At 37.5% G+C, this 13,169-nt stretch overlaps 1 protein-coding gene across 2 annotated transcripts in view; it reads right to left on the bottom strand.

The window, feature by feature from the left end:
• zgc:162780 (class I SAM-dependent methyltransferase) overlaps positions 1-10,361 on the bottom strand; it is a 12,038-nt gene extending 1,677 nt beyond the window's left edge. Inside the window, exons 1-6 of one of the 2 annotated variants that reach the window (XM_036139595.1) lie at positions 10,244-10,361; positions 8,956-9,083; positions 8,633-8,793; positions 4,818-5,034; positions 2,542-2,645; positions 2,239-2,376 (exon numbers count right to left, since the gene is read on the bottom strand). In XM_036139595.1, the coding sequence (XP_035995488.1) occupies positions 2,239-2,376; positions 2,542-2,645; positions 4,818-5,034; positions 8,633-8,793; positions 8,956-9,066 (731 nt within the window). In that variant the 5' untranslated portion in view covers positions 9,067-9,083; positions 10,244-10,361. Of the gene's footprint in view, positions 1-2,238; positions 2,377-2,541; positions 2,646-4,817; positions 5,035-8,632; positions 8,794-8,955; positions 9,084-10,242 lie in introns of both variants that reach the window. The other variant, XM_021323400.2, reaches the window with a different exon arrangement.
• Between the last annotated feature and the right edge of the window lie 2,808 nt (positions 10,362-13,169).

The raw sequence follows: 13,169 nt of genomic DNA on the forward strand, positions 1-13,169 counted from the left end.
ATAGATAGATAGATAGATAGATAGATAGATAGATAGATAGATAGATAGATAGATAGATAGATAGATAGATAGATAGATAGATAGATAGATAGATAGATAGATAGATAGATAGATAGATAGATAGATAGATAGATAGATAGATAGATTCATACCCCTTGAACTTTTCCATATATTGTCACATTACAACCACAAACTCAAAGTGGTATACAATTGAGGAGTAGAAATAAATTATATGTGATTTAAAACATTTTTTACACATGAAAAAATTAAAAGTGCGGTGTGCAAAAGTATTCGGCCTCTTTTTCTCTGAGTGCAACCAAAGGCCTTTAGAATTTGCCTGATGATTGCTAATGACTGAATAGAGTCCACCTGTGTCTAATCTAATATTAGTACAAATACAGCTGCTTTGTGAAGGCTTTGGAGGTTGGTAAAGCGAATATTGGGGAGCAAACAGCATCATGAAGTCCAAGCAACACACCAGACAGGCCAGGGATAAAGTTGTGAAGAAGTTTAAAGCAGGTTTAGGCTATAAAAGGCTCTTCTCACAGAGTTCTGTTCAATCCATCATCTGGAAATGGGAACAGTACGGTACTGTAAACCTACCAGGACAAGGCCGTCCACCTAAACTTACAGGCTGAACAAGGAGAGCACTGATCAGAGATGCAGCCAAGAGGCCCATGGTGACTCTGGAGGAGCTGCTCCAGAGCTCAGGTGGGATAATCTTTCCACAGGACAACTATTAGTCTTTATGGAAGAGAGACAAGAAGAAAGCCATTGTTAAAAGAAAACCAAAAGAAGTCCCGTTTGCAGTTAGCCAGAAGCCATGTCAGGGACACAGCAAACATATGAAAGACGGAGATTTGGTCAGACGAGACCAAAATTGATATTTTTGGCCAAAATGCAAAAATGTGGCAGAGAACTAACACTGCACATGACCCTGAACACACCGTCACCACTGTCAAATATGGTGGTGGCAGCATCGTGCTCTGGGGTTGTTTCTCTTCAGCAGGGACAGGGAAGATGGTCAGAGTGGATGGGAAGATGGATGGCATTAAATACAGAATGATCTTGGAAGAAAACCTGTTGGAGTCTGTAAACATCTTGAGACTGGGTCTGGATCACCTTCCAGCAGGACCACGACCCTAACTGGGCTACAATGGAGTGGTTTAAAACAAAACATATTCATGTGCTGAAACGGCCCAGTCAAAGTCCAGACCTAAACCCAATTGAGCATCAGTGGCAAATCTGACTAAGCTTGGGCTGTGCTGCAAAGAAGAATGGCCAAAACTTTCAGTCACTAGACATGGAAAGCTGGTAGAGACGTACCTTAAAAGACTCACAGCTCTAACTGTAGCAAAAGGTGGTTCCAATAAGTACTGACTCAGTGGGATGAATACTTTAGCACAATGCCCTTTTCAGTTTATTTGTAAAAGGAAAAAAAAGGAAATGATGTATAATTTTATTTCTACTTCAAAAATACATACCATTGGTGTTTCACATAAAATGCCAATAAAATATATTTATGTTCATGGTTGTAATGTTACAAAATGTGGAAAAGTTCAAGGGATATGAATACTTTTGCAAGCCACTATATATATATATATATATATATATATATATATATATATATATATATATATATATATATATATATATATATATATATATATATATATATATACACACATTTTAATTGTGTTTTTTTGCTGGTTAACTATTCATCAATACAACTTTAAAAGGGGGCCACATGAGAGCAAAGTATAAAGACAGTAGTGGTGGTTTGAAACCTCCAGCCACTGTTTCATGTGCAGAAAGCAGAAAGATGTGCGTAAAAAAGGAAATCATACCATTGGTCTTTCACATAAAATGCCAATAAAATATATTTATGTTCATGGTTGTAATGTTACAAAATGTGAAAAAGTTCAAGGGATATGAATACTTTTGCAAGCCGCCGTGCGTGTAAAATATGTGTGTGTGTATATATATATATATATATATATATATATATATATATATATATATATATATATATATATATATATATATATATATATATATATATATATATATATATATATATTTTACTTGTGTTTTTTTGCAGGTTAACTATTCATCAATACAACTTAAAAGGGGCCACATGAGAGCAAATTATAAAGACATTAGTGGTAGTTTGAAACCTCCAGCCACTGTTTCATGTGCAGAAAGACGTGCGTATGCGTCGTAAAACGTGGCGCTCACCTCTCACAGATATCTTGGGAGAGTCGGTTTGCCTCATCCGGATCTTTTCTCAGCAGAGCCTGATAACTGGAGAAAGACTGCACCAATCCCATGTAGCTGGACAGCGGCATAATCCTTCTATCCCAAAAACACTCCTGCCTGGAATACAAGGAACTACATCGTCTGTATACTGTACCCAAATTTATAAAAAGAATAACAGGTTCTGTCTTTGTTCTTTGACATCACGGCCAATGCAGAAACAACTTTTAATATCCATGAATCTCATGATCCAGATTACCGGCCAAAGAAAAGCTGACCACTCACCAGTCCTTGTTGGGATAGGGGAGAGAGTCATACGCCTCCTTATAAAGCTTGATGGAGCTTTTACCCAGGTGGGGACTCCTGTAAGGCTGCAAGGCTGCATAAAACTAAAGCAACAACAACAAAAAAGTGTCACTATCACTGTCCAAACCGTTATAATTTAGTTTTTGAAAAATAGATATTGATCCTGACAACATGCCATGTTTTTGTAAAACAGAATGCTTTTTTTTTTTCTGGCTTTGACTTGTTTCCCTAAATTGTACCTTCATGGTCAAAACCTATTGTTAAAATAAATGCAACAGCTTAAACAGGATGTTTTGACCTCAAATGCCCACTGGATGGTAATGTAGCACCTTTAACCATTTTACATTCAAGTTTAAGAGGTCCAGTATGTTCACTATCATCATTATCATCGTCACGCAGTGTTGTTAATATAGATTGCTTTCTCATGCAATTTTGGAAAAAATTAAGTTGTTCTACTAGATCCAAATTAGAAATAATTCAATGAATATTTTCTTTCAATTTAATCATTGTGGCTTTAAAAAAAAAACACAAATAAACAATAATTATTTGTGTCATTTACCAAAATGTTGTAACATTTTATGCCATCCTTGACAATAAATGTAAACTTAAGAGTGGATTAGAAGTAAATTTCAGTTTGACAAGATATTAAAAAAACTATGTTTATAAAATCCCATATTTCAATCCCATGCATTTTAAATGGCTTACACAGAATTGTAGGATTTGTTTATTATCTTAATGTGTTTGTTAGACCCTGTACTACACATTTCCACAGGAGAGGCTCATGGGAATTAGCTGAATAGCTGGAGGGAAAATAATTATGTTATTTTACTGCATAACCCTTTAAAAACTCAATAAAAATCAATGAATTGTATTTGAAGCTATGAGAGCATTAACAATGAGTGAATACAACAGCAAGCACATATTCAAAAGGAGTGGGTTGAAGAAAAATTTATTTTTCTTTACATTATAATCAATTATATTGTAACCATTAGTAGTTATACCTTATATTTTGTTAATGACATTTCCCAACAATCAGGTATTACTGGTTGGGAAATGTTCCTGAAATGTTCCTGATGGATGTTCCTGAAAAATACAATCTTATATATTTTTTAACCGACATGACTTCACCCAATCCAAGATTATGGTAGAAAGAAAAGTTTTGTTCTCACAAAAACGGCCAAAAGCAACGGTCAGTTTTGAACATAATTAGGTCCTCATGCAGATCAGTGCAGCGTATGCAAGATAATTTATTCATAAAGAGCTTGCATGTGTTGATTGATTGATTGATAAATCAATGAATAAACTAAAAGTAAAAGCCATTAAAAGTAACGAAAACTAATTAATCCAATCTTTTTCAGGCCTGTGAATGCACCATAGCAAACACTACAAGACTGGCCTGATGACTCCGTTCCTGAGAGTGTAAGCCTCAACGTTACTACGCTCAGAATGAGTTATGTGTTTAAAACATATAAACTGTTTAAAGGGAAACTGTCTTTTCTGCTTGTCAAGACGTGTCAGTAGTGCACTTAGACTGCAATAGAGCAAGAGAGAGCAAGACTTTCAACAGGTAACATGTAGGCTGATGGAGTACTGCCATGTTGTTGTTTTGATTGTTTTATTTAGTAGTCCATAATTGTTATAAATACATAGTTTATTTTCTGAAGATTTGTCCTGTGGGTAAAGATCTGCATTCTCCAGAATAGTCATACTTGTTTTAGTCTTGTTCAATTTGGCAGTCACTAATAGAAGATGCTAGTGAGTTTAAAATGGGAAATCTAATAATTTTGTTGTTTGTTTTTTTTAAATGACAGTACAGTCTTGTTCTACAGTGAATGCTCTCACAGTGATGTGATGTTGCTCTCATCCTAATCTAATCAATCAATTCATTTTATTTCTGTAGTTCTGATCCCTCACTGCTCACAGGCTGGAAAAAATCCTGTTGATGCTGTTAGCTATGGCTTCTAGAGATCTTAGGACCAAGTTTATATCCGATGAAAATGAGCCTAAACTTTCAAAATAGTAGCTTTAACAGGCACCGGCAGAAATCCATTTCTACCAGATCCCTGTCAAAAACAGGTCTTCCTGATAAAATCAAGGCTTAATCTAAAAATATATATATATATATATATAGCATAGAAATATACATTTCCATGACCGCATAATTGATTAATATTGTGCGTTTGTGAGTTGGCTTGTACACATCCTGTAATGTGTCCATGTAGGTTTGTGCTTCTGCTTAGACATTTTGACTTTACCTCCTTGCAAACTTGGTTGAGTGTGTGTTCGCAGCAGCCCGGGTAGCTGAGCTCCATGTCAATCGTGTAGCTGAGCAGAGCCAGGCAGCCCTGGGGCTTCAGGACCCGGTGGGCCTCCTGCAGAAAGCGTGGCCTGTCAAACCAGTGGAACGCGGTCATGGCCGTCACCAGGTCCGCTGAGCTGTCAGCGAAGGGCAGGTCCTCGGCCGCACATTCTCTGAGGATAAATCAGGGAGGGGAAAAAATGAATGACTTTTCCTTTTATGCATGCAGGAGGTGGATGCAGCCCCTCTGACAGCACACGGATTAGACACGAACAGCGTGACCCCTGACTTATGAACGCCAGCATGCTGCGAGGCTCATATGCATTGTTCCTGCTTAGATCTGCAGGAGTACAGCTCAGTGGGGCTAACAAGGAACCTGACATTATATGTAATGTTTTTTATTAAAACCAACAGTTAATTAAATAAAAGATTGTTAGCTTTTCAAATGTTTAAAAAAAAATCTGCCTTGCAAACGTATTCACACCCCTTGAACCTATCCACATTTTGTCACACAACAGCCAGAAACTTGAATGTTTTAGGAGGATGTTGTGTGATATATTGATTGAAAGTAATTTTTGAATGTAAAGCAAAAAAATAAATAATTAAATGGTTTTCAAAATACTTTGACAATAATCTAAACAGCATGGTGTGTTGTATTCAGCCCCCTTGAGTCAATATTGATTGCAGCTGCACGTCTTTTAGGTATGTCTGTACCTGGTTCACACATCTAAAGATTTTAGCCATTTTTACATTGGTAAATAAGTGGGATTGGACGGAGAAAGTCTGTGAGCAAACTTTTTAAAGTTTTGTAACAGATTTTCTAGTAGATTTCTTAAATCTAACATGAATGTGCTTTGATCTAGGGCTGGGTATCATCTAGGATGAGCCGATACGATACGATTCTCGATACATAGCTCAGCTTGATTTGATTCCAATATCGATATTTATTACTTTGAATTAATGCTCAGTGATTCAATCACCAAAATCAGCCAAATATTATGTTTATGTTCTATTTATTGATCACAGACATATTAACAGGAAAATAAAGTGCATTTGCTTCAATGCATTTAACGTGTCACAGAAACCAAAAATGTGCCCAAACATCTGATTTTAGGGTCAAAGGAGCTTCTAAAATCCTGTCGGCCGTTCCACAAATTCGTCTCACTCGCTCTCCTTCGCTGTGAACTGTAATGGTTGCGCTGTAATAACGCCCCCTAGGGTCTTCGGTTCTCCACAACCACTATCAAGCTATTTCTGGATAATGTTCACCTAAACTAGTGCACTTTCACATCTCCCACAGGTGCTGGGTCCCAGGTATTAAGTGTTCACTTATATACAGTAATCTTGTAATTTATTTATTTATTTATTTATGTTCTTTCACTTTCTTTTTTCAAATATCACATTACACATGTCAGCTTACATAATAATACATATGATTTAGCAATGGCATCTAGGTGTTATTTGAGTGTATCTGTTGCTTTATGTCTGTTGGTTGTGCTGTTCTTTTTGTGTCTCTTTCCAGGTGATGGAGCAGACAAAGAAGGTTTTATCATTCTCTCCCTTTTATCTCCTCTTTCTTTCACCTCTACTCTTTTTTTTCTTTTCTTTCACTTTTTGTTCTTCCTTTACTCTCCCATTGTCATGTCCATATAATTTGAAATTCTCCTTGCAGGAATCATAATAAAGCTATTTACAAGCATAAATCAAGTGGAGCACTATGGCGAAAGCCGTTTGCTCCACTTGTAAAAGCAAAATCTGTCGAGCTCTATCTGGCATTGAGACATCAATTCCTATTGCCATATTGCTAGACAGGACACTGGGGGAAAAAAAAAAAAAAAAAAAAAAAAACGCCCCCTAGAGGTTGGGAGGTATATCGATATTGAAAGCCAGAATATCGATATTAAATCGTTTTTAAAAATATCGATATTAATCTTTATATCGATTTTTATGCACAGCCCTACTTTGATCTAAACCTCCATTGTAGTTCTGGCTCTAAGTGTGGGGTCTTTCTCCTACGTTTGTAGCTTCAAAGATGTTCTTCCAGGATTCTTCTACATTTAACCTCAAATACTTCAAATCAACTCTGACCAGTTTCCCTGCCCCGGCTGAAGAAAGGCATCCCAACTATCCCCAATATTTAGCAAATATATCATTGCTGCAATCTGGGAAGTGGTGCAGGGAGCTTGCATCAAGGAGAGGTCCCTGGATTGAATCCTGCAAACTGCCATTGTGGTGACGGCTCAGTTCTCACTGAAAAGGATGGGTTAAGTGCAGAGGACACATTTTTTTAACATGCATGCTGCAATGACAAATAAAGATTATTATTATAAAACATTGTATGCAATATGCATATAAAATAAATGCTTGGAATGCGTTAGGAGTTAGCTAATTATTTAAGTAACTTTACAGTGACAGTTGTTTAATGGAGTATAAAAAGTATTGGCAGGTACAGAGGTGGTAAGGTGCTCATGTCATTAAGAAACTACAGTTCAATTAAGTTATTTCAAGGCCAAAACAGCAAACTATGACCAGACGGAACTTTTTCAATAGAACCTGAGAAGGAAGTGATGCATTTTCATTTTTTCCAGCAGCTGGGTAGACAATTTCTGGGCCCTGTGTTCGCTGTGAACTCAAAGCAGAAAGACAGGAGCACATTTTAACCATTTGTTAATTTATCACAACAACCACCAGTGTTATCACGGTTTTCCCAACATGGTGCGGTTCTGTGCAGTATTATGCTTCAACCCAGCCTAGTATTTAGCATGTAGAGGTTTATTTCAGTCTCATCTGACCAGAGCACTTTCTTCCACATATCTCCTACTTGGCTTGCAGCAAACTTCAAACTGAACTTATTATTATGTCAACAGGCTTTCATCTTTGCCAGATTTGCTGAGCGTTTACGACTAAAGGTTATTTCAAATGGGGATTTTGAACAGTAAACTATAACATTTTCAAAGCTTGGGATATTGTTTCACCTAAATCTGCTAAGAAGATCTCAAAACCTTATCCCTGACCTGTCTGCTGTGGTCCTTGGTGTTTATGATGCTGTTTGTTCATTAATGCTCTCTATAAAAAAAACACTGAGAGTAGGGCTGGACGATATAGAAAATAAGCATATTGATAAAACCGAAATCATATTGATCAATATCAATAATTATCAACATTTTATGCTTTTGCTTAGCGACCGATTTTTAGATACAGACACACAAACACTGAATCCAAACTCAACCCTTTATTCAACCAACTTTTTACCAAAACTACAAGTTTAAAAAAGAAAAAAGAACAGGTACTCTCTGAACTCTGAAGGGGGCGGAGCTTGGTTTCTGTGTCTGCGTTGTGATTGGTTAAGATGTAATGACTGTAATACTATCCTACATAACTAGAATGCAAAAGGAAGGAAAACTGCTATTCCATTGAACTTTTTATTGACCCTTTTTTCTATCATCGATATATGCCTATTGATCCATCTATTGTTATTGAATTATCGTCCAGCCCTAACTGAGATCTTCACAAAACAGCTGTACTTATTCCTAGAGAATATTACTGTAGAGGACTTTTCAGAACCAAGTAATCTGTTGTGCACAACAAACCTTTATGCCGGTCCATCACAGAAAAACTACAAAATACACTGAAGCTCTGAGCGGTAGTGGCCATTTTGTGGAAAGGTTCAGTTGTGGCTTTTTGAAGCTACTGTAGACTTTTCACAGGAGACAAAATGAGGAAACACAGATAGGATGATCCTATAGCCCGACTTATTTGGCTCAGACCTACCTGTAGGTGATTCCTGGCTCTTTGGCTTGCTGTAAAGCCACTTCCAGCTGAGCAGGACTCACGTCTGTCCCCACAACCGAAGCAAAGTGTTTGGACAGCAGCAGCGTTCCTTGTCCTGAGCCACAGCCCACATCCACAGCCAGCTGGAAGGGGCCACCCCGCTGAGAAAATATTTAAAGCTTTATGTTGCATTGCTGTAACGTAGCCTTTTTTTTTTTTTTTTTTTTTTTTTTTGGAAGTTAACTAAAACAAAATACGTCCTGCATTAGTTCATTACAAGAACTTTAGAGCATAAACATGAACTTGTAGCTGCTTGTACTCACATGCTTTTGTAGGAAGTCCAGAACCTTTTGGATCAGGAGCTCCGATGGAGCGATCCTGTACCTCCAGTAGCAAGCGGCATGCTCCTTTCCTTCAAAACGTCTGTAAGCCATGACTTGTTTGATGCTTCGTTTTAGCGGATTTGACGCAAGTTTGGTTAGGAGATAAACGAAGAAAAAAAATCTATCAAATATCTGTACTTGACGGAGTGAACCTTCACATGTTTGTTTTTTTCCCCCAAAAAAACTTTATTTAACCACTGTGCACTACGTCAGGTACCAGTACAGAACTGCATACGCAGCATTCACAGAAAGTGTATAAAGCTTTTCTTAATATAGAAGAAAACCAAAGATAGCAGAGGGAACAATAATAATTATAATAAAATCATTATTATGCATAGATTCAAGAACATGGAATTAAACCAGCAGATTAAATTTACGTAGCCTCGTGAGACCATCCTGATCTCGCGAGCTTTCAAGGTTTCACTCGCAGATCAGTCTGGCTACTCTCCGTTAAAGAAAATTTGGAGCCGTTCACCAAACGAACGTCCAATCAGCGTTGGCTTTGAGGCGGGTTGAGGTGTGACGCAACGGGAAGCGCGTCAGTTCAGTCTAAACAACATGGCGGCTTCATCCGATGAAACTAGCGTTAGCGTGGCTATCGAGCAAGTTTTATCGGAATTACAGAGTATTTCTCTGCTGAGCTAACGAGCCTTTACCTGCAGCAGCAAGAGTAGCTTGGCTTGTGGTTGTGTTTTCGTCGTCGCTCGTAACAGAGCAACGACGAATCTGATTGGTTCATTTGGCCTGTCTATCACCAACATAGGCCAATCAGCTAACCAGTATTTTTCGCCCCTTCCCAAAGTTACTTCAACGGAAGGTTTCCAGATGGATATGCGGAGCAAATCTATCTGGCGGAGTCAGGTAAAAATTTACGCACAAAAGAGAGAAAATTACCAGCACTTTTTTGCTCTCACAAATTCTAAAGATTTTATGAATAATTTTTTCAATGAGATATAAATGGTTTACATTTGAAGAAACGCCATTTGTGTAAAAAAAAATTACTAATAAAATTAAAATATTAACACCAACTTCATTACCTCCAATTTTCGTAACTATACCAAACACTTCTCTTAGGGTAAGGTCAGGTAACTGGATTCCTTTAGACTGGATCCACAATAGAAAATCAAGCCAAAAGCTTTGGACTACAGTGCAATGTTAACGGATCACTTTCCTTTCTGCTGGCCGTCAGACACAAACAACATGTCTGGCGTTTCTGAATAGGCGTACCTGAGCGTTCTGGCAAGAACACCTGACCGAGAATGGTCCAAATCCCCGGATGTTGTTCTCGCCTGCCGTCTTTATCGAGCGTGAACCAAAGCGGACCTGTGCGTTCTTCAGACTGAGCGTTTTCCCAGAATGCACCGCGGCCGCAGCTTGATTCAGGACTGCCCAAACGGAAGTATTTTCTGCCTTTTCTGCTGCTGTTGTTCTTCAAAAGTACGTTTTTAGATCGTTTGAGGCGAGAACATTATACTTAATTCTGTATTTTTAAAAAATATATTTTAGGCTTTTTTTTTAGATATTAAAAATATTATTGTTTTAATAATGTTTTCAATAAAATATGGTGTAGCATATAAATAGTTTTGTATGTTAAAAAAAAACAACTAAAGAACTTAAATTGTAATATCTTTAACACAAAATATTACCTCTCATATTCAACAATGAATACATTATTAATACAATGATTTCATGATTACAAATACCGGGAGGTGAAATGCAGGTCCAGACGAGCTGTGCGTGTGGTGTTCCAACACACAGAGATACTTTCTGCATGCTCCCGTTCTCTCCAAGTCCGTATTTTTCTCTATTCTTGCCAAGAATGGACTTGACGAGAACCCGAGTACGTGCTCTCCTTCTTGGGAATTGAGGAACGCAGCAGGGCCGTCTCTCAGTGAAGGGGGCAAGCAGTGGGGTTGCTGGGGAACTGGGAGGCCTAACTCCCTCCTGCTACATGTTGTGCTTCATAATGAGGACCCTTAAAGGGGACAACAGCAAAACAACCCTTTTGTGCTATGTTTTTGTGCAAACTGTAGAAATCCTCTTCTTTGTTCTTTAATTAGTTTGTGATAAACTCATGAATCGAAAACCAGGTCAAAACTCTGTGATGCAGTGAGTTAGAGGAACGGGTTATAGGTCATGGATGGTTTCTGTTAGAAACATTAGCCTGCAGGAGAAAAGGGGCCACAGCTTTGTGTGAGTCTAAAGCAGATCCCAAGTGTGTTATTCCTGTCCACCGTGTTGCCTTTTTCCCACCCAAGCATGAACTCATAAGTTTAAAGGCTGAACCAATCAATTTCCTTTTGATCTCTGCAGATTTACCCGCTTTACTAGAACCTACATAAAAATGCTCCTAAAAATTATATTTACCACCAAAATATTAACCAAAAGTACAAAAGTGTACAGCTGCCACCCACAAAAAAGGAAAATAGAGCTACATCCCTATAATGGGTAAACCTTAAAGGAGCATTGCACAAGTTCCAGAGTTTTTCCAGAGGTCTGCCCCCTCTGGCGACAAGTTGAAACGACACCAGTGTTGTGCATGTGCACGGGAGAAGAGGAAAACATCTGCTGCTACGATGCAACTGCACAGATCTTTTGTTTGTTTGTTTTTACCTCTTCTGAGGTAAAAAAAAAAAAAAAAAAAGATATAAATATTGATATTAGCCAGCGTTCTCTCGCTAATGCGTCAATGGAGACTGGACAAAGCAGCCAGGTGAACGAGAGCGCACAGAGTGTCACATCTACACGCAGGCCCAGAGAATACCACCTGAATCCCTATCTTATCGTCTGACTAATCAGGCCATTAGAGGCAACTATGGTGAATAGAGGAAAACTCATTTTACATGTCGGCCAATTGAAAGGGCATGTATGAGAAAGAGAATAAATGATATTCAACCTTTAAACTTGTGCAATGCTCCAATAATATTCTAACAACGTACCCTTCATGTTTGGACAAAATACAATAATTTTATTACAATGTATAGCTCACATTTAATGTGAATAATATCACATTACAATAAACATATTTATCACACAATAGGAAAAAAGTTTTAAATTTCTTAAATTCGAAATAGCATTGGCTGCCTTCATCCTAAATTAGGAGCCACTTGTTGACAACTACTTGTTCACAGAATGAGCTCATCGTTTTGAATGCACTTCTTTCAATTAATGTTTTAATAAGACAAAATCAGATGCATACAATGTCTGTTGACTGTTTTTTTAATTGCTCCATTGTACCCTCTAGTAAAATATTTCCCAAGTAGAAAAATCTGTTTTACATATGAACAGCAATTGATCTGGTCGGTGATGTAGAAACCTTCTCACTTTAAAAATAAACATCTAAAAAAAAAAACCACTAAAAAAACTGCCGTTGGACATTCAAAATGGAACCAAATAAACAAAACCATATCAAATATATATTTTATTAGGCAAATTATATTTTGTAACATCTAGGACACATTCAAACAATCACAATCTGTAAGACTTTACGCAATCAAAGTGTTTCATTTTAACTGTTGATGTGATGGATTTCACACTCGCAGAGGATTTGTTTTCCGTATTCCTGAGAGATGATCTAATTGGGGCAAGTTTAATAATCTTTAAAAGGCACTTTATTTTTTCAGGGGCTCTACCAGTAATTTACATTATTTCCTTATTCACTCTTCATAGAGAGTGAAATACATAGATTAGTTAAAAATTCATGACTGTGGTAAAACGCTGAACCTTGTGGTAATCTGGCTGCTGACCAGCAGAACAAAATTGGAAATGTGTTTTCCTGTCAGTAGTTTTACTGGGTTATACCAGATTAGGTGAGAAAGTTACTGTATATAGTGTCATGTTTTGTCTTTTAGCATAATTGCGTTGTGAATCTAAATGCTTTACAGCTCAAAAGTGATTTCAACATTTTTAGTGTCACCAGCTAATTCTGACTTTAAGGTTACACCTTCGTTCAATGTAGTAAATCTTAGTACAGCAGATGAAGCTTAGTGATAATTAACTCTTGCATTTAATATTGCACAATACCCTGAACCCATAATCACTAGGGAGAAACATGACGGTAGCAGCATCATGCTGTGGAGATGCTTTTTATTTAAGGGAGAGGGACGCTGGTCAGAGTTGATGAGATGGGCGGAGCTAAATACTGTTAGTGTTAG

The sequence above is a fragment of the Fundulus heteroclitus genome, chromosome 7 (assembly GCF_011125445.2).
Source record: "Fundulus heteroclitus isolate FHET01 chromosome 7, MU-UCD_Fhet_4.1, whole genome shotgun sequence".
In the NCBI taxonomy this organism is placed as follows: Eukaryota; Metazoa; Chordata; class Actinopteri; order Cyprinodontiformes; family Fundulidae; genus Fundulus; species Fundulus heteroclitus.